Raw genomic sequence first — 21,814 nt, forward strand, 5'->3', positions numbered from 1 at the left:
GAGTTCAAGCCCCGTGTCGGGCTCTGTGCTGGCAATGCAGAGGCTGCTTGAGATTCTCTATCCCTCTCCCTCTGCCCCTCCCTGTTCACTCTCAAAATAAACAAACTTTAAAAAAAAATTTTAATTGACAACAAACTATTTGAAAAAAAAAATTTTTAAGAAGAACAAAGACCAGCTTATACCAAAGCTGGAGCCTCTGACAATCACCTAATCCAACCTCATCCCCAGACTCAACCATCCCAGCACCCAGCTAACATTTATACCAACATTTACAGAGCACCTTCTAGGTATCAAGCATTTTAAGTGTCTTAACTTTCACACCAATCCTAGGAAATGGGTAGGAGTTCTATGTTTACAGTTGGAGAAGCTAAGGCTCAGACTCGTGAAATGACTTACCCACGGTCTCAAAGTGAAGAAGGGGAGGTGTGGGGATTTGAGCCCAACTATTCAGGCCACCAAAGCCCTTGTTCTTTCTTCTTTACCTCACTGCCTTTCACACCACCTTAATCCCACCTCTTGAAGTGCTTCAAGTTGCTCCCCACCTTCCCCCCCATCACTTCATAAGCCAAAACTGAAGAGTCAAAAGTGCTTCCTACCAGAAACCGTTGCTACCTACTATCTCCCCACTCACAGGCTTAGAGACTAAAGAGACTAAACGGGAGGAAGTGACGGTGTGAGACACAGGGCCGCACTTCCTCCCAGCCGTCTAGTTTCCATGATTCACACTCACTGCTTTAATGGCATCTCTTAGCATTTCTAGAGCTTACAAGGTCCCTCTCGTTTCTCCCTTTTACCTTCTCCAGAAAGCTTATACTTCCGTGCAAACTCAATTGAAAGCCTGGTACTTTAAATCTAGTTCTGACCAGGGACGCCTGGGTGGCTCAGTTGATTAAGCATCTGACTTCGGCTCAGGTCATGATCTCATGGCCGGTGAGTCCGAGCCATGCGTGGGGCTCTGTGCTGACAGCTCCGAGCCTGGAGCCTGCTTCGGATTCTGTATCCTCCTCTCCTCTGCTCCTCTCCCACTCACGTTCTGTCTCTCTCTCTCTCTCAAAAATAAACAAAAAAATAATAATAGAGCCCTGGCCAATGGCAAGTGGGTATGAAAGTACGCCCATCAGTCTTCTCTGGTTTTTCTTCCAAACAGCCCGTAACAAACAGCCTTGCATACGTGCCCACCCCTCTATGCCCCTGGCCCACTCACATACACACCTCCCAACCCAGAATCCCCTTCTTATATACTTTGCACGATCTCACTGGGAGAGCTCCAGGAGGTGGAAGGAGAGAGAATAAAGAGTAGGAAATAGAGAATCTAAAGGGAAAGATCACCAAACATGTACTCCCCCCTCACGCCCCTTTCCCCTGGGGTCTCTAAAGCATGTACAAACCTGAGACATGAGTGATGGTTAAAAAAATTTGGGTTTTATTGTTTTTGCTAAACAATACTAAAAAAAAAAATTTCATTTTGAAGGCAGGGCTTGAATTATTTAATTTTGATCCATTTATTTAATTAAAAAAAAAAAGGAAGGGGAAAGAGATCATGGCCAAAAAGATAGTAGTTACCCCCCACCCCACCCCCAAAGCTCTAGCCAGTCACATGAGCGTCACCCATGTCCCACTCGGTGCCTGACGTTCAGCTGGCGGCCTGCTCTGCCCCACTGGACTGCCCTGAAGGCACGGGGCAACAGGTGCCAGTTTTAGCACTCAGCAGGTTAGTCAAACCAGACAAACTGGTGGGCTGAAGTCCAGAAATCCTCTCCAGGTTTTCCGCCCATCGGCTGAGCACATACAAACTATCGTAAGCTTGTAAAATTTCAGGGGGGTGGGGAAGGGCATAAAAGCAGAAGGTTGGTGGGAGCAGAGAAACTACCGGCCACCCAAGCTTTCTCCTGGGCTAGTGGCTCTGGATACAGACTTCGAGAGACTGGGAGAGGTGGGCTCCAGGTTTCTTAGGAAGAAAATCATCGTTCGAGGAGGAGCTGAGACGTGCCATGCAAAATAGTTCTTCCTGCAGAGGGCACAGGAGACAGGGCGGCCGACTCTCCCATCTAGGAGACAGGAGTGTGGTGAGGAAGTTCTTCTAGTACCATGAAGTAAGACAAAAGGCAGAGGGAGAATCCTGAGGTTTTGGCCAAATGTGAGACTGGTACACACACACAGTTAAAGACTAAAAAGCCATCAGGAACCCTCACAGCCGAATCCCACCTGCAAACACCGGCTCTAGAAAGTGCTGCAGAAGAGTCTTGCTGTGAACCAAGTCAAGTTAGTTGCCTGGCTATAGGTGGTGGGGAGGGGAATACATTTTTATTTTCGAAGGGATGAGGTGGGAAGAGCGGCCATGATCTAGTAAAAAGAGACCTGCAAGAAGCAGAAAATATTTAGAGAACATTTTAATATATATTTTCATATATATATTTAAAGTTAAGAAAAATAAAACTAATTCAAGCCATGCCCTGTGCAAAAAAAGAAAAAAAAAAAGAAAAAGAAAAAAAAAGACAAATTTAAAGTGAGACCTCTGTCTGCTGCTCTAGTCTCGACTTCAGTGTCACAGTCAACTTGTTACTTTTATTTTGGAAGAGAAGATGTAAAAGTTTCTTTCAATCACTCAGAAGGCAAGTGAAGCCACTTATAAAAACAGAATGGCAGGGACAGACTAGGAAAGTCAAAGGTGAAAGGGCAGAGCAGGAAAGGAATTTTCAAAAATAAAATTAACAAGGTGACTGTTCCAAGAAGGGGACTGTGAAAAGGACATGGTGGACCGAAGTCTGTTAGTCAAGTAATGATTCAACTTTTAAATTATTCTCTTGTTCTTTTTTGTTGGGTGTTTTGTTTGTTCAAGTCTAAGATTTGGAAATGCTGACCCTTTGTTAACAAGAGCCAACAGGAAATATAGGATCCCTTCCCTCCCCCGGCCTGCCTCCGCAGAAGCCACCACCATCGCCTCGCTGGCTGGATGCTGGAAGAGCCCTCCGTGTGTATGGACTCAGGATGACAGGGCAGCCTCCTTCTGTGGTTGCTGGGCTTGTGAACGCTGCAGTATCTTTTGGCTTTCCACGTCTCTAAAATGTTTTTCAACCTGAAAGAGACCAGTTCAGCCTAGGTCAGAACAGGAGATGGGCAACAAGGCCTCCCCCACAGTTCACTCCAGGTCTCCACAGCCTCACGGACTACTCAGGCATCTCTGCCCTTGCTGTCTGCTGGCCTTCCCGGCCAAAGGTAGGCAGAGGCCTCTTGTTTCAACCACATTCGCTGCAGCTTTGGCTAAGACCATCTAAAAGAAAGTGAGTCTAGAAGCTAAGACACAGTATAAACAGAGATTATGATGACCCAAACTCCTTTGCCCCTCTTCGAATAAGTGCAGAATGAAAAGCTGATAGGGAATTAACAGTCTTGGACTTTTTACATCTACGATGTTGCTCTCTTAATGCTCAGAGTGGTTTTGTGTGTATGTGTGTGTGTGTGTGGTTTTTTTTTCCTCCCAAATGCTGCAACGCAAAGTAGACAACCATGTGACATATGCAGGGTCAGAGACCCAACAGCAACTGAGTTACACCAACCAGCCCCTCCTGAGAAGAAACCAGCCTGGGATGAGAGGAACTGCTCAAGTGCGATACCATGGAATGGCTTGGCTAATTCCAAAAAGCCACACCACAGAGGACGTGGGGCTAGCCACTTGCTTTACGGCACACTGTCCAGCGGGTTACATCCCCACAGAAGCAGCCAGACTGTAAGCTCCAGGGCACTGCGGTGCAGGGGACAGGTGGCGGCAGGGCTGCTCTCGGGCTGGTGGGTTGGAGGCAGGGACTGCGGCACAATGTCCTATCCTGTTGCTGGGGAGGGTAGAAGGTCAAAGAATCACCCTCTCTCTAAAGGTCCGTGGCTCCTTTACTTACTATTTTGCGTACATGGCTCAGTGCACTCCCCTCTTTGCCTTTACAGTTTTCCACTTGATATGGGGGTGTAATAACAACTTCTTCCATGACTACGATGTTTTTTTCTTGCCATTTACAGTCTTTAATGCTGGAAGGAGAAGAGAGCAGGTGAAAGTTGCCTCTTGTGGCATCCCACACCTCCTGCCTGAATAAATAACTCCAGAAAACTGACCCCAAGTTCTCTGCTCACAACTCCACCAACAACTAGACGCCAGCAGCCTACAGGGAAGAGTAGCCAAGACACCCTTCCTGGGCACCAGTGGCTAGAAAAAGCAATGCCCTGGTGTGTGTTTATTCTGAGGAGGGCCCAGGAAAGGCACTCTGAAGCATTGGGGACCCGGAAAACCACAGAAAACTTGGTGGCGGCCTCAGAAATCGAAATCAAATTGAATACAGAGCTAGGCTCGGGCCACTAGATGCAGGTTAAGTAGCAGCCTAGGGCAGGGGTTGGCAAACTTTTTCTATAAAGACTCAGACAGCAAATATTTTAGGCTTTGAGGGCTATACGACCTCTGTCACAACTACTGAACTCTGCCGCTGTGCTACAAAAGCAGCCACGGATACCACAGAAACAAAGGAGCACATCTGCCCGCTGGCTGGAGTCTGCCAACCTTTGGCCTAGGGAGAAATGGCACCTTTAGAAAGACAGGAAAAGAAATTCCCCATCTCACTATGATCTGCACTCTGCCACCCACCTCTCAAAATAGTAACTGCTCCTCAAACTGGCCCCTCTCAATTATCAGACAGCTGGGCCCTGGCCAGACTGGGAAAACCCATTCCAGTTCACACTTGGGAAAACACAGGGCAGCTGATATCCCTAAGAGTTCCTTCACATACCTGTAAATGTTCAGACACTCATACCATGGCCTCGAACAGCTCTGATGCCAGCTGCCATCTGTGCACCAGACCCAGGTGGTTAAATAGGGTAACAGAAGGCAGCAGGGGGGAGGGGGAGTGTCAAATGTTTCAGTGTTTCGGCAGCTAGGGACGCTAGTGGAGAGTCAAATGATTTCTGCTGTGACAAAATGTCTTTTAGGAGGTGGTAATAAGGTGGCCTTCTGCTCTCCCTAACTCCATATGATCGTCCCAGCATACAATTAGAAAGAGAGAGAGACTTGTAACTACCTTAATAAAACCGCATCAGCTTCTGGAGGAAGGTACAATAAGATCAAAATAATGAAAAAGAAGCCACATGTTCTAAATTATGGACTACCAGTTCTGAAAGAAACTGAGGATAATCTCATCCCAAACCAACTTTTACACATGAAGAAACCGAAGCCCAAAGAAGACAACCTGTCCATGATTACACCATTCTTCGTCACAGGAGGGCAACAGACACCCACATCCCTGAACACCAAGGTGCTGCCGACACACTACCCAGCACCTCTACTGACTTTCAGGAACACGGCTACCCCAAAGCTGGCCACCACACAGCACAGCCAGGCAGCACTGCCCCCGGGGACAAGAGACCCCTATGCTCCCCCAACTCACGTCTTGTGTATGGTCTGGAAGAGCTGCTGGCCCTCTAGGGAAACACCAGCGCTGATTGCATAGGCCTGGCTCAGCTTCTCCTCCTTCTCTGTCCGTGCTTTGCTGGCAAGCTAGGGTGGGGGAGAGGAAAGAGACTCAGAAAAGCATTCACTTTCATTCTTCCCAACAGTCAGGACCTGTCGAGGAAAGGAGGCTGGAAAAGACTGGTTTGGTAGATTCACTTCTCTCAGAGTTCAAAAGCAAAACATACACATACACAATATGCCCGAGGGGTTACTGCCACTGCCGCAGACATTCCTTCCATCCAGTACTTACTGAGCGCCTACCACATACCAGACATGCCCTGTGCTGAACCAGAGTACAGCACTGACGCCGGGACTGGACACAGACTACAAACAGAAACATACACAAAATAACTACAGATAGTGCCAAGGAGCCAGGAAGAAAATAAAGCGGGGCAACAGGGCAACATTACACAGCAGGACTGGGAAGTGACCATCAGATAAAAGGTAATGCACACATTTCCATGAAAGGAGAAAATTGAGAAGTTTTATCAGCCTCTGCTAGAGTCTCAGTTTTAGAAATTAATGTCTACAACACCTTCACAGACCAGAATATGCGGTTCCAAAGACTATCTTTCTGGAACCACTATCTGTGCTCACATGGGGAGCCAAGACCCAAGTAAACCTAACCCAGTAATTCCACCTTCAACTTGAGCTACCATCACCCTGCTCTTTAGAAAAAAGGAATGGTCTACATTCTACCTTATGTCTGTTCCTTAACTGCCCTCTAGTGGAATGCTCCCAAACTGATCAAAAGAAATTCTAATTAAATCTACTACAGTAGTCGCCCCCACCCCCCACCCCACCCTTATCCAGGGTCAACTTGGTCTGGAAGCAGATGATCCTCCTGCAGACATATCATCAGGTCAACAGTAAGGTAACAACTACATCACAGCTCCTAAGTCACTCACCTTACTTCATCTCCTCACGTAGGCATTTTATCACCTCACCTCATCACAACGAGGTATTCAGAAAGAGCCATATTCACATAACTGTTAAGACAGCATACGGTTACAATTTTTCTGTTTTATAAATAGTGATTGTTGTTCATCTTTACTGTGCCTAATTATAAATAAAACTTTATCATAGGTATGCATGTACAGGAAAAAAACCAGCAGATCTAGGAATCAGTACTATCCAAGGTTTCAGGCATCCTCCAGGGTCTTGGGATGCACACCTGCAGGTAAGGGGGGACCACCGTAGTCCACTAAAATCTAGTAAGTCCTTCCCCGAAGGGGTGGGTTGAGATGGCAACCCCTACTGCCCCTCTAATAAATACACTTCTAGTCCCCACTCTACACTACTGGTTGCTAGAGACTCCAGAAGTACAAATCTGCTAGCATGTAAGATAAAATAAATATGCTAAACAAGACAGTTAAAATGAAAGGTAGATAATGCATCTGAGAATCAAACATGATTTAGAGATTTTCAGAACCATGAACAGCTTAGTATACTGGTGCTGCAGCTCGAGAGACAGACAGACAGACACATACATACACACGTGAGCACACATAATTTGTCCCCACATACCAACTCCTTAAAACTGAGATCATATCTCTTGAACACTCCCAAAGTACCTAGACATTTGGAATTCTTAAACATCTATATTCTGCCTAATAGTGACCCTTCAAACCACAGACCAAATATAGTTCTATAGGCAAAGTGTCTAATTTTGTCCATTTGCTTGTTAGCAAAACGGAGCACTTTATTAAGGTGTGGGTTTGACTATGAAGAAGAGAAAAAGGAGACCTTCAACTGGATATAGGGAGCCCTGCCTCTGAGTTTCAAAGATCTGGNGGCAAAGAAGGAAGAAAGGCCCAAACTGCAGGATCTGAAGCCGGAGGTCCTTTCTCACATGGTTCCCCAGTACATGGAGACAGACACATAAAGCAGCAGTAAATAAATAATCTTTCAAGCCTGGTTGTGCCAATCTGGCCCCACCAGGCCAAAAGTCTGCAGAGAAATAATGCACAGGGCTGACAGTATTCCCTGAAGCCTGGGCAATCCCACTGCAGCAAGAGAGCACTTGATCTCTCTGCAAAAAGGGCTGCTGCTGGTGTGTTTTAAGCAGCAACAAGCAAACTTCATCACCAAGAAAATCCTCATAACAAGGAGTCTCCCTGAGTCTCACTTTTCAAACAACCCTGTACAAATCTGAAGTCTCCAAAGAAAGAAGGAAAAACCAGGGGCAACAAAAGCTCTCCTGGCTTAACCGCACTCCTACAGGGCCCCAGGGAAGCACAAGTGACCAGGCAGATATTTATGCTACCCCATAAACAAGCAGGAGGGTCTCACAGTTTGAGGTTTTTTTAAATAACATTTATCCCTGAAAACCAAAAACATCTCCCAGCGTTAGGTCTAACAAAGCCGGTTCTATAAAGCTTGTGTTGACCAGACAATATGGATGCCCAAAGCAAAATATCCTTGGCATCTACCTAGTAGATTAAAAACCTGATTATCACCCATTCAGTGAGAGGAACTGGCTCAGGGAAACCAGGCACCTATGCAGAATGTTTAAGAATGGAATGGACAAATTAAGCTAGAAGAGAAGGAAAAAAGGCTGGGAGCCACTTTTGAATTGTTGCCAGAGGCATGAAATACATATAAATCTTGGCCAGAAGCAATTCGTTTGGACAGCCTGAGTAACAGCAACACAATGACTAGAGAACAATGATTTCAAAATACACTTCTAGCCCCCAAAGATACCTCTTCTAAAGGCTCTGCAAGCAAAGGAGAATAAACTAGGTAATTCTTCATTTCAAGTCACAGTGCAAACAGATCCCAAATGCCAAATGATATAAAAAACCCTGGAGAAGTCAACAGAAATCAGAGTAAGCTGTTATTTCAATTTGCCCTAATATCCTCAACTACTCTACCTGGACCTGCAATTGTGCTTCGGGGGGCCTGGATGCACTGCAAACCGTGAAACCTCCAGCTGTCAGTGCATGAACTGTATTTTCAGGGCACCCTGAACGTTTAAACCTGACATTCAGGGGCGCCTGTGTGGCTCAGTTGGTTAAGCATCGGCTTTGGCTCAGGTCATGATCTCATGGTTTGTGGGTTTGAGCCCCGCATCAGGCTCTGTGCTGACAGCTAGCTCAGAGCCTTGGAGCTTGTTTCAGATTCTGTCTCCCTCTCTCTCTGCCCCTTCTCTGCTCACGCGGTCTCTCTCTCTCTCAGAAATAAATAAAACATTAAAAGAAATTTTTTTAACCTGACATTCAGCTATACAGATATGCTTTCAGCAGGAACTTGTGCAAATGGGGTAAATTTCTCCTACAGAGGATCCTATCAATTAGGCACAAGGAAGGTTACCCTCACAAAAGGAATCTAGAAGTCTTCCTTCTCTCAAAATTGGAGTTGCGAAGGGAAGATCACCTTGCTTGTTTTAGGCAGCTTCTTGAAAACTCATGAAAAATGAAGACAGGCCTCCCTTTGAGGAGCAAATAACTATCACTCTACCCTCAAGTTAGCAGTTATACAGATGTAAATTCCTCCACATCACATTTTTGTAAACTAATGCATATGTATAAACCATCCAGTTTTTCCAAGAGAGTAAGTTTACAGTTTTTGTCACACCACGAGAGGGAACCAATAAGAGCCGCCCTCAGGAGAGGTGTAGACTGTGCTTTCTAAGCTTGGGAGGGTTATTGGGGTTGTGATTTTAATTCAATGACCATCACCACACTACATCTATTTTCAATGCAAACATGCTAGCTGCTGGCCTCTCCTCCAATCAAATCTGAAGCACTAACTGGGTAGAATCTCAAAGAATACTTAAGGCACCACTTCACAGACACTGGGTTCCAGCAAACTGAGAAGCATGTGTTACTAACGCGCACGTGGCTTACTTGGAAGGCCTGCACAGGACAAGCGGTGCTAACCTGCCTCTCCTTTTATTCTGTATGAGACCCGTTGAAAAAGTGACTCCCGGTCTACTAACCAGCACTTCCTCCTGTGGCCATTTTATATATAACAACCTGACGCGGGCTATAGGGAAGTCCAGGAACCCTGTACCGGAGCGCATCGATATGAAAGGTGTCCAGTCATGCCTTCTGTTAGGTAGCCCTTGAGTGAGTGAACAAAACCAACACCAATGACACATATCTCCTGCCACTCGGTGACAGGGAGAAAAGGAAGCAGCCACAACAACGAAATCCAAGCACGACGCACTTCATCTTGTTATTCGGTCACCAGCTGGGCCATCTCATTTCCACACACCCAGACGGGGAAGGCACAGGTGCCGTGGGGAGCCCAGAGGGATTCCTACCGCAAGTATTTAACAGGCTGTGACAGCTGAGACAACAAGGGAAGCAGAGTCCAAAGAGGAACATGCTGGATGTGACCTACTGACTCCGAGCCACTCTCAGTCTGCCTCCGCTGTGTACACGGGCTTTCCAACCAGCTGCCCTCACAGAGAGGTTAGGAAGCACCGCAGCTGCTGCCCGCAAGGCCTGGCGGAGGCGGAGGGATGACAGACCGCAGCAGCCGAGAACAACTGTCATCGGGAGGGCCCGCGCTCCTTTCTGTGGTTTCAGTTCTGGGGTGCGCTCTTAGAAAGCCCTTCTTCCCAGCTAGCAATAAGCAGGCTCTCAAAAGTATTTCTTCCAACGATCAAGTCAATATCCTGAAGCCTTCCTGTTCCCTAGCTGAAAGCTCCTGTCTGCCGGTTTCAATAAAATACTATTCTTTACAACAGTAAAGAAGAACCATACTTCGCACGGCCGGGAACTCCAAAAATAAAGGACCCCACTTGCCACTGTGTCCTAGAATACATAATAATGAATCAAAACACTGAATCAAACAGGAACCGTAGAGCCCAAGAGGCCTGGTGGTGAATATTAATATTCTAAGAATCAACTTGTAGAGTGAGACTTTTTCTACCCTAAGCACCAAGCTACACACTTCATGTGTACTAAGCATTTAACCTGCACAACAAGCCTATGAAATAGGGAATTTCTCCTATTCACAGCTGTTAAGAAACTTGCCCAAGTCTCCCAAGCCACAAGTCGGAGAGTAGATTGGAACCCAGTCTGACTCCAAAGCTTGTATTCTTTTCTTTCCAAAGATATAGTTTATTGTCAAATTAGTTTCCATACAACACCCAGAGCTCATCCCAACAAGTGCCCTCCTCAACGCAAAGCCTGCATTCTTAACCCTGCACTACAAGCAGTTCCACCTAAGAAAAATAAGTTCAAATGACTACTGAAAATATAAATTTGAATGCAAAAGAAAGTATTTTCAGAAAGGAAAAAACAACTTTTTTCCAGAAAGAAAAAAATATTTTAAAACTTCGCGGCCACCTTTTCTTTCTGTCAGCGCGTTCTGGCGCTTCCATCAAGGTCCCCAGTGCAGAACACAGCTGTGGGCTTTCTAGTGAAGGATCTCTCTTTTCTGAAAAGGGCCCCAGTCTCACCCTAAACCTCAAGGACATCCTTTATTTCTTTTGTTAAAGGTAATTTACAGGAATGCTTTTCAGAAAACTGCTCTTATGTGAGAAAGCATGTCAGACTAATAATGACAGATATTCCCTGGACCCATCATTTTCTTTTTCTTTTTTTTTTTTTTAACGTTTAAGTAATCTCTATGCCCAGTATGGGGCTCGAACTCATGACCGCAAGATAAAGAGCTGCATGCTCTTCTGACTGAGGGAGCCAGCCAGCCAAGCATCCAGTGGACCCATCATTTTCTGAATGGGCCAAGACTAGGGAAGCTAAGCCAAGCAAGTGTCTTGTACTTGCACGTTGAGATATGTTGAGTGCTTTGAGCTACAATAAAAAATCCCTGCAAATCCAGGGGTCACAGCTCCACCTCCATCTCCAGGCTTCAACACCATCCTCATTACCATGATGTAGCTGCCACACAATACAGACCAGCCTTGAGTCACAGTCCACACTACAGGCAAAACTTATTCTTTCACTGGGTTGAAAACAACTAGTTCTAAGTCAAGAGTTTGTCGGGGCGCCTGGGTGGCTCAGTCAGTTGGGCGTCTGACTTCCGCTCGGGTCATGATCTCATGGTTTGTGGGTTCGAGTCCCGCATCGGGCACTGTGCTGACCACTAGCTGGGAGCCTGGAGCCTGCTTCAGATTCTGTGTCTCCCTCTCTCTCTGACCCTCCCATACTCATTCTCTCTGTTCTCAGAAATAAGTAAAACATTAAAAAAAAAAAAAGCTTGTGAGCTATCTGTAAATCATGTCACCAAACACATTTCACAGCTACAGCAGAAAACTAACCCTCCAGGACACTCATTTCCTGGTCCTGAGACCCCGAAACCAGGACTGCGGTGGAGCCTGCACACGGCCCTGTCAGAGAGCAACTGGCTGTGATACAGGCTGCAATGTGACCTCAACAACCCACCTCTGAGAATGTGCGCTTGAATTAGCCAGCTCATGCGCAGCCATGAGGATTAAGGGAGACAGTCTGGGTGAAAGCACTAGGTGTAAAGCACTGTACAAATATTAACTGTTAACATTATTATTATAACATCATTATTGTTAGCACAGAGAAGGTGGCTTGTGGGTCATTTCAGAAAAATTCATACAACCCAACTTTCCTTTAGCCAATGAGCTCAGTGCCTCCCTTTCTGGCTTTCATAAGAGCTGCTAGACAGGTTTTAAGACCTAAAGAGGGCATCTTTCAAAATATAAACGGAATAATAAACTGGAAATCCCTTTTCACATACCAAAATGGGGGCACTACCTAGTGGGTAGAGTTGCTTTTAGTCAATAGTGAAAGAGCCATACACGGTTGTTTCCTGGGCTCTGAAAAGAGAAAGCAAAGTAAGAGAAGCGCCACCACCCTTACTTACACCCTCAATAAGTTCCCAGCTCAAAGCCCTGCCTACTACGTGCTAGCCGCATGAACCCGAGCAAGGTGCATGACCTCTCCAGAGCCTTGGCTCATTCACCTGGGGCCCATCCTGAAGGGTTACTGTTGGGAGGTCAGGAAGCACGTAAAGCACCTAACACCGGTATCGGCACGTAACCTGTCCCTTTGCTCCCTGAGAACTAATAACCTCCGGGTTAGCTCACTGACAGGACAGCAGAAGTTTCTAAACTGCAGAGATGGACAAAGCAAGCACCTTTCAAATCCACTTGGTTCCATTTAACTTCCTTCCTTCTATCTAATATTCTTCAAGACCCTATTCCACTGTTACATCAGGAAAGCCTTCCCTAAAATGTTTACTACTCTATGCCAAGGACTGGCAAACTACAGCCTGTGGGCCAAATTCAGCCCAACACCTGTTTTAGTTATGCTTTACTGGAAAGACCGTGCCCATGTGTTTACGTATCATCTATGGCTGCTTTTGCTACCAAGGCAGAGCTAAGTAGTCGTGACAGAGAATGTATAGCCCACAATCCTAAAACATTTACTACCCAGCCCTGCACAGAGGAAGTTTGCTGCCCCCTGCTCTATGCTCTCATAGCAGCCCGCTCACACCCCCACTAACACTGATCCGGCCACACTGTCCCCACTAGTTAAATGCAGCTCTCCCTCTACCGCTGCCAACAAACAGAAGATTTTTTTTCCTGAAGTTTATTTATTTTGAGAGAGAGCAAAAGCAGGGGAGAGACAGAATCCCAAGCAGGCTCCATGCTATCTGCACAAAGCCTGACGTGAGGCTCGATCTCATGAACTGTGAGATCATGACCTGAGCTGAAATCAAGAGTCGGACGTTTAACTGACTGAGCCACTCAACATCCTCAAACAGGAGACTCTTGTGGGCAAAGGGGGTCTTAGTTATCTTGACATTCCCGGCATCTGGAAGGGAGAGGGAGCGAAAGGAAAGGAGGATAAAAGGAACAGAAACCTTGACTATTAGAGATTCACAGAACTAGCAGATCCCAGCTGCAGGTAAGTGACTAACAGTCACACAAACTACTAACAGCCCAGCTGCAAAAAGAACCCAGTTCTTTACCTTCCCCACATTCTGCCACACATGCTGGCTTCTGACCCAGCACGCAGATCCTTTTAGTTCCCATGTCAGGTACAATCTGCTTCACGCTCCAGGGTAGTATCTGGTAGTCACCTAAGCTAGTCTCAAAATTCCAATACTAGAACTTGACTGCATCACCTTTTTCTCCTCCCCTCCCCCCCAAGCCTGTTCTGTAGCAGGAAGACCAAACCAGTTAGAATGCCCTTTTCATTTTTTTTAAAATGTTTTAATGTTTTATTTATTTCTAGGAGAGAAAGAAAGAGAGAGAGAGAGAGAGACAGCGTGAGCAAGGGAGGGTCAGAGAGAGCGGGAGTCACAGACTGAAGCAGGCTCCAGGCTGTGAGCTGGCAGTCAGTACAGAGCCCGACGCGGGGCTCGAACCCACAAACCACGAGATCATGCCCTAAGCGAAAGTCGGACGCTTAACCGACTAAGCCACCCAGGCGCCCCTAGAATGCCCTTTTCTTAAGGCTGAAGAGACACCACCACTGATCCACCAGAAAAATCCTTATTTTCAATCATCTCTGTGTCAAAGAGTACAGAGGTGTCTTCAGTGACACACCCGTGGCACAACTCTGCCAGTCATCTGGGCACAGCAAGTTGACTTTTCAGGTGGACAGCGACTGTCCCCACACCCTGTAATGTCAAGAAAGCCCCCTTTGGAAGCAAACCCTTAACCTGATGAGGGCTCACCAGGTCAACTGGTTGCCATGCACCCTAGCCAGAACCGAGCACTGAGCCCTCGCCTGGAGCAGTTAGTTGTGCCCTGGGCCTAGAGCACTACATCCCCTACTGAGGCTCTATCAGTTTGACCCCAAAGTCTAAATGCCACAGAATGTGACATCCTTCAAAAGACTAATGATTTTGAAAATGGCAGTCCATCATTCTCCCTCTCTGACTCCATCTGGCACTGCTCACTCCTTAACATGTCCCCTGTCACTTGGCAGTAATGGGCTCTTCCTCTTCACCCCCACCTCTACCTTCATGACACTTTCATGAAGAAACAGCTGTGTCTGCTCACAGCCAGGAACAAAACTTACTGGTGGACTCTAACCTAGTACTGGGGCCTTGACAATATATTCTAATCAAGGAGCCAATAGGTTATACATGGTTTATAGAAGATAGAAAAAATTTAGCTGACAAAAAAGTCTTGCTTTCTCTAGAAAAGTAGTTCTTTCCCTTCCATTTACACATACTGTGAACACCTTCTACCTCCTACCAATATACACATAACCTAACATCAGGCCATCTGACGCTACTTGGCATTAACTCCATACCCCAATACATTCAGGTCGCAGTATGGTCAAGGGCCTGGCTAACAGAATAGGTCCATGAACACAGGCGACAACACAGCAGCTATTAACTACCCCAGGAGTTTACTTCAGTAAACTTAAGAATTAGCCCTTAAACCACTTAAGTATACATGAGAATTAACCCTCAAATCACTGGAAAGTCCATGGTTATGCTAAATACTAGCTTTGAAACTGGGAGAGCTCAAAACAAAAAGTCAGGTCTTCCCTCAGTGTGACATCATACCTAAAGGTGAGCATTGAGGTCAGTTTTTTTTTTTTAAAGTCAACTTTGTGACTCATTTTCTCAGCCTCTCTTTACAGACCTCCTTCCCCCACCCATCTCCAAATACCCTTTTAATTCAAAGGCAGCCAACTCACTCTTCATTACGAGGGGCTAATGATAAGCCCCTTCCATCTCTTTCTTCTTCCTGGTTGCATTTGAGGACTCACTGCTTGTTAGTAAGGTATAAATGGGTAATGAATAGATAAAAGCAGCCAACAAATTAACCATTGGTCTGGTGAGGGAGGTGGACACCTTATCTGTGGATTTCAATTTTCAATGTTTTGTCACTTTTCCTGCCTCCCCCCACAACATACAACTATCTCCTCACAAAAGTCTTCTCCAACTCAGCAAAATGAGATTTACATCTCGTTCAACACGTTAGATGATTTAGCTAAACAAATCCATACACGTGCCTTGGCTGTGTCCGCGAGTTCTTTCCCAGGAGTCTCAGAGGCTGAAAGCAAAGCCTCCTTCGCTGTGTGACTGCTCATTCACTCTAAACTTCAGGACTCAGCCGAGTGTTCCCTTAACTATGCCACCTGGTAACACTGCTCTGGAAGTTCAAGTTAATTCCGGTCACCAAGAAGAGATCCCTTAAAAACATGTTTTAACTACATTACATAGTAATGGTATTCAATACAATTTTGATTTCCCCCCGTCTTCGGTTGGCAAGTTTGGATAGCTGAATAAATGTCAGACCAAACCCAGGAGAGACTGACATAGTAATGGCATTCGTGTTCTTGGCTACCTTCCCTCTGTCATACTGCCCCTTTCCCCCCCTCCTGCCCCTGTGCCATAATTCAAGGAACATCAGTTGGCTACATATAGCTAATGCAGAAGAACAAAGCTAACATTTGCCAATTCCAGTCAACGTGACCTAATCCCCATAACAACTCTCTGAAATAGATACTAACATCCCATTTTTACAGTGAGGAAACTGATGCTTAATAAGGTTAAGAGGCAGAGAAGTGACTTTAAAGACTTACCCGCGTAGCTCCTGTTTTTTCTACTCGACCGCACTGCTCTTGACCACACAATACAGATGTTTCTCTCTACACAGAAACATTACTTGATAGGGCTCCTGGGTAGCTCAGTCGGTTGAGCGTCCGCCTTCAGCTCAGGTCATGATCTCGCGGTTCATGGGTTCAAGCCACGCATTGGGCTCTGTGCTGACAGCTAGCTCAGGGCCTGGAACCTGCTTTGGATTCTGTATCTCCCTCTCTCTCTGACCCTCCCCTGCTCATGCGGCCTCTCCGTCTCTCTCTCAGAAATAAATAAAACATTAAAAAAAATTTTTTTTTAAAGAAACATTACTTGACAAGGGACTTCACAGACAAAATATTAGACCTGAGTTCAAATCCCAGCTCTATCGCGAGTTGCATGACCTTGAGCTGGTGACTCATTCTCGCTGAGCCTCAGTTTACTCTTCTCTCAGATGGTGATGGTAGCCACACCATAAGAACTATTGTCAGAATTAAATGAGAGGTCTACCAATTGCCAGTTCTGAGAATGGCACATAAAAACATGAGCTCCCACACTACTGGCCACATAACCTAGACAAATCACTTAAACCAGTAAGCCTGTTAAATGAAAACGGAAAGAATATACTACAAAGATCACACGGTGGTGGTGAGAATGAAATGAATGGTGTCAAAGCTCTTTGTAAACTGTAATGCTCTAGAAAAATAAATGTGGTACCCAACAGAGCTTACCACAACACCTCACACAAAATAGATTTCAGGAAATGATTTATAATGCTACATAAAAGACCCTTGTTAATGTTGACATGTCCCAAATCATCTCCCGAGAGCACTAACTCATGGGCAATCTCTAGCCCCAGGGAACAAGACGCTGAGTCAATTCAAAAGAACTCGTTAAGAAACACCTTATTTCATTCTACCACAGCGACCCGAGGATTCTTCTGAGGGTTCTTCTCACCCTAAAGCAGTATTTAAGTCTTCCTCCCGACAGAATCAACTAGTAAGCCACATGGTGAGCAATCTGAACCTCACTTATGACCGGCTTTGATGTGCTTTTGTATTTTTACTGAAATGCCTTTGTCTTATAGTCAGGAAATTCAGAACACTTTAACAGAGCACCATAGTCCTGTGGAGTAGATCAAATGATACTCATAAACTTCAACAACCCCGCTGACCTCTCCCAGGCCGCATCAGCCCGCATCCCTGCAGACACGGGACTTCTGAGCCTGCAGTGAATGGTCAACCAAAAACAAAACAGGCTCATCTCCAAGAACTGCTAGTTCGTACCTTCTCTAGTTGGGCCGGAATTAAGTATTTCCTTTTATTAAAAGGCCTCCTCTTCCATCTCCTGCTGGGTCAGAGTAAACAAATACCCATTTTATAGCAACAGAGTTAATAAAACAGAGTGCTCACTCTCTCAGCAACACGAGCCAACACGTGAGGGCATCCTCCCCTGGAAGTGGGGCACACAGGTCATGCGTCCCCAGACTGTGAGCAGCAGCAGCAGTTTTCTTCCAGGGACCTGAGCACTTCAGTTCCCGTCTAAGATGTTCAAACAATCCTACATCTTTAAAAAAAAAAAACCCAAGTCCATGCTCTTCCATGGGATAAACTTCTCGTGTCATTCAAGCGTTAGGTAAACAGCTGCCCAGATTAGGTTTCCAGTAACAGTGCAGCAAGCTCTTCTAATTCTAACTGAACCCAGGGAGGAATCACAAAGCATCCTCAAATGCTGGGTTTCAGAAAGCCAACACAGCTTATTCATAAACATCTCTGCAAATCAAAGAGTTAATAAATGAAATCCAAAGACAGCCCTCCAACCTAACTTTAGTGTTTAGTTTGACTCCTCTTCCCAGCAAATAAACCTTTTTCAAGACTTGGCAAGCAGGTCACAAAGAAAGTAAAAATTTCCGGTGTTCCCCAACCTAGGACTTAGAACCGCTTTCTTGAAAGAGTGGGTAAACAACTAGTTTACAACAATGCTCATAAGCTAAAACGGAGCAGCAGAAAGCAAAACCTCAAAAGCAAAGATAATCTGCAAATTAAATAACCAAGAACTATTTCTATTTGAGGTCAAACATGAGAGAATGACCTCTTAACAGTCCCACCAATAACACTCCAAGCCCTCTCAGATAAATGGTGGCACGGACTGGTCACAAGCGCAGAAACTTAATAGCTTTTACATTAGAGAAAATCATCCCTTTCAGATAATCTTTCCTCCACTACTCACTAAAGATTCAGTTATTTAGTGACAGACTTCTCCTACCCTATAAAAACTAAAGGATAACTTACAGCCTATTTTCTCTTCAACGTATTAGGAATAAATTATTTCACTTGAATCTTTTAAAATCTCTTCAGCCAAAAGAGGACAATGCAAAAAACTCCTACTCTAGTAGAAGATACCTAAGCTAGGGTTTCAAAAAATCTGTAAGTTTCTAAGAATAGGAATGTTCCTTTTTTTTCACGTTTATTTATTTATTTTGAGAGAGAGACAAGAGCATGAGCAGCGGAAGGGGAGAGACAGGGAGAGAGAGAATTCCAAGCAGGCTCCAGACTATCAGTGCAGAGCCCGACCGGGGGCTCAAACCCACGAACCGTGAGACCATGACCTGAGCCTGATTGAGCCACCCAGGCACCCAAGAATGGGACCTTCTATATGCAGCAGCTTTTTTTTGTTTTTGTTTTATTTATTTCTGAGAGAGAGAGAGGGGCAGTGTGAGCAGGGGAGGGTCAGAGAGAGAGGGAGATACAGAATCCGAAGCAGGCTCCAGGCTCTGAGTTAGCTGTCAGCACAGAGCCCGATGCGGGGGCTGGAACCCACGAACCGTGAGATCATGACCTGAGCCGAAGTCAGACGCTTAACCCACTGAGCCACCCAGGCGCCCCTATATGCAGCAGCTTTAATATGAAACCCAAGCAAGACCTTTCTGAATCTGTCCTCAGCCATCACTAAAAACACAGGGGCATTTCTCTGGAATCTGGAAAAGGAGCTCCTGATCTGAGGTAAATACACTCTGCCAGCCTCAGTTACCCTCTATTGTTTCAGCTGCCTGCATGTTTCCTTGCTTTGCTGAATTGGAGCCAACATACCACATTCCCAAGAGAGGTAAGAGAATATACATTATTACGAAACTCCTCTAGAGAGAAAAACTTCCACCATACTGATTCAAGAGACTAAAGGAAAGGCAGCTGCTACTATAATCAAAGATCTAACTTATTTATTCAAAGAATGCTAAGCACCTATTCTGTGCAAGGCTCCGTACATTCAGCCATGAACACAACAGGTACGGTTCCCATCCTCACAGAACAGAATTTGTGGAGATAAACAAGTAAACAAATGATACACAATTATAATTATAAAAAGACTACGAACAGGTAACCTTAAAGTTCCAATGTGCCCAGGACACACTGATCTATACCTGTCCCAGGGTGAATCCAAAGCACTCTGCTTTACTCTCAAAAATGTCCCAAGCTGGACTATAAGTGCTATGTCACCTTAATGCTGGCAGATAAGGTACTGTAAGAGAGCACAACAGGGGCAAATCACTTTAGCCTGGGTGATCAGCAAAGATTTCTTGGAAGAGGTGCATTTAACTAAGTCCTGAAGGATGAGGCTCCAGACATTCTGGAAGAAAGAGCATTCCAAATACAAGGACGGGAAATGCTACAAGGCATGGTGTGGTATTATTATTACAATACGTGAACTTTGGCTGAGCAAAGTGAAGAGTCAGAAGAGTGATTTGAGGGTTCCCAGATATCAATATGTACATCCAAGATTAAACTGTCCTAAGCCTCTAATTTTATCAGGCCTCAAAATTCAAACATAAAGACAAAAATGAAGCTCGAAGGCAGTTTTCAATTTTTTGTATGTCATGAATTGAGAATCTCCAAAATACTCCGTATGTTCACCCAAAACCACAGACACGCAGATACACAATTTCAGGAGGTTCACAGGCAACGCCCCCCTCCCAACCCGGCCAACACCAGAGGTTTGCACATGGACTCCAGGTTTAAAAAAAAAAAGCCCTCTTTTACAAAGAACAAAAACAAGCTTGCAACTTTATTTTTCTATTGGGGCACTGAAAGGTTTCTTAAATCTTTTGAAGGCCTCCAGGAATAAAGAGAAAACTTAAATTGATGTTCCTTCAAAAAGGTTATCAGAACAAACCATAAGTCAGTGAAGAAATGAAGAACAATGGAAAATGTATGTACCACCAAGAGTCAATGAGTCTCAATTTTTCCCACCATCTTAAAGGGCCAGAAGTGCCCTCAAGTCCTTACCTTACTAACATTGAGTGAAGCTAGAGGAGGAGGGGTTTCTGTTCGGTCATTAATTATTTCCACTTCTGAAACATACTGTAAGTTTATGAGCAAGATGTCTGCATGGTTGGGCTTTCCACTGGAAGAGGGACATTCTGGGGAGAAAATAAAGTTAAGGAAAACAGGGGTGTGGAGAACACAACTCACACAAGGCTGGTGTAAAAGGTGTGCCCCGAGCAAGAGAGAGGGGAGCCTCACAAGAACCACAGCTCTCCCCAGGAAATCTCTGCCTGTCACCATCCACCCGCTCAGAACCCCAGAACCAAAAGCTCTCAAGCTTTTCAAAGTGAAATATTATCCAAGATTGGAAACCTCAAAAAGGGCTTGTCACCTCTCTACTGGTTGTACGGAGGCAAATACTGTGTTAATGGCACGCATATATATACTTTTTCTTGAACCTAAGGAACCACACGGGAGAGGCGGTACTTTCTGTTCCCAGTAAAACAGTCCTTATATCTACATACTGCTCTTTCCACTTTTTAAAATTTCGGATTTCCCATTCTACAGAAGAGAAAACTACAGCACTGGAAATGAGACTCACTCAAGGTGACCCTGCCAGTTAACCCACTTATTTATGTATCCCTTCATTCATTTACTCACCCATCCTCCAACTATTTATCAAGAGCATATCATATGCCAATTAAAAGTAATTTCTCATTCCAAAATCCTTCCACTAATGTAAAAGGTCTTATTGGGTCTAGGTCTGAGTTTTTATATCCCCCCCCCAAAACAACAAAAACAAAACACTGTTCTTGTTATATAGTTCAGAGGACATCTTCCTAAGCTAGGAATCTACAACTAGTGGTTAAATAAATTAAAATACTTGCCACTCAAATGCCGCACTCAGTAGGAAACTTCCTTTTGAAAGATGCCATAAAGGATTACTCCTCCAAAAAAAAAAAAAAATCCAAATAAACCCACCTGTGGCTCAAAAAGAAGGGGAAAGGGTGGCACATTTATTACAACCAGGAAGTATTTTGTTTCCAAGACTGAATTTCCTGGAGTATTCAGAAATCATTTCCACCCCCAAAGAAGCAAGCCTTCTTTTCCATTCTGTTTAACACCGCCACTTCCAAAAGGGGAGGCAACTACTATGGAAAAGTCAGGACTCCATGTGCTGGGCTGAGCAAGAGACGATTAACTTACTCTTTCACCTGTAACCTACACAACCCCACCTAAGCCCCTAAAAAAACGTGGTCTCCTCTTCTGGACCCGGTTTCCAGGGCAAACACCCTCAAAACAGCAATTTTCAAATGACTGAGAAACCTAATTCAGTACTCCCCGCCCCCAACAGCACCACGCACATACACGCACCAGCGAAACAAGCCCCTATCCCCATTTCAGACACAAACTGTCCTCCAGTTACTCTCCCCCAAAGCAGGCAAGGCCCGTTTGGTCACCACCCCACCGCCCCTCCTTGGACTAAACCCCAGCAGGAGACACCCTCTCCTAAACTCCGCAGCCTTGCCCCACTAGCAGCTCCTTACTCTACACACCCACTCCCCAGATGATTCTA

At 45.2% G+C, this 21,814-nt stretch overlaps 1 protein-coding gene across 1 annotated transcript in view; it reads right to left on the reverse strand.

The window, feature by feature from the left end:
* Positions 1-1,400: 1,400 nt before the first annotated feature.
* Positions 1,401-21,814, reverse strand: part of LSM12 (LSM12 homolog) — a 21,120-nt gene continuing 706 nt past the window's right edge. Inside the window, exons 2-5 of the mRNA XM_077747696.1 lie at positions 20,260-20,393; positions 5,424-5,533; positions 3,894-4,020; positions 1,401-3,076 (exon numbers count right to left, since the gene is read on the reverse strand). Coding sequence (XP_077603822.1) covers positions 2,984-3,076; positions 3,894-4,020; positions 5,424-5,533; positions 20,260-20,393 — 464 coding nt within the window. The 3' untranslated portion in view covers positions 1,401-2,983. The remainder of the gene's footprint in view (positions 3,077-3,893; positions 4,021-5,423; positions 5,534-20,259; positions 20,394-21,814) is intronic.

The sequence above is a fragment of the Crocuta crocuta genome, unplaced genomic scaffold (assembly GCF_008692635.1).
Source record: "Crocuta crocuta isolate KB4526 unplaced genomic scaffold, BGI_CrCroc_1.0 scaffold289, whole genome shotgun sequence".
NCBI classification, from domain to species: domain Eukaryota; kingdom Metazoa; phylum Chordata; class Mammalia; order Carnivora; family Hyaenidae; genus Crocuta; species Crocuta crocuta.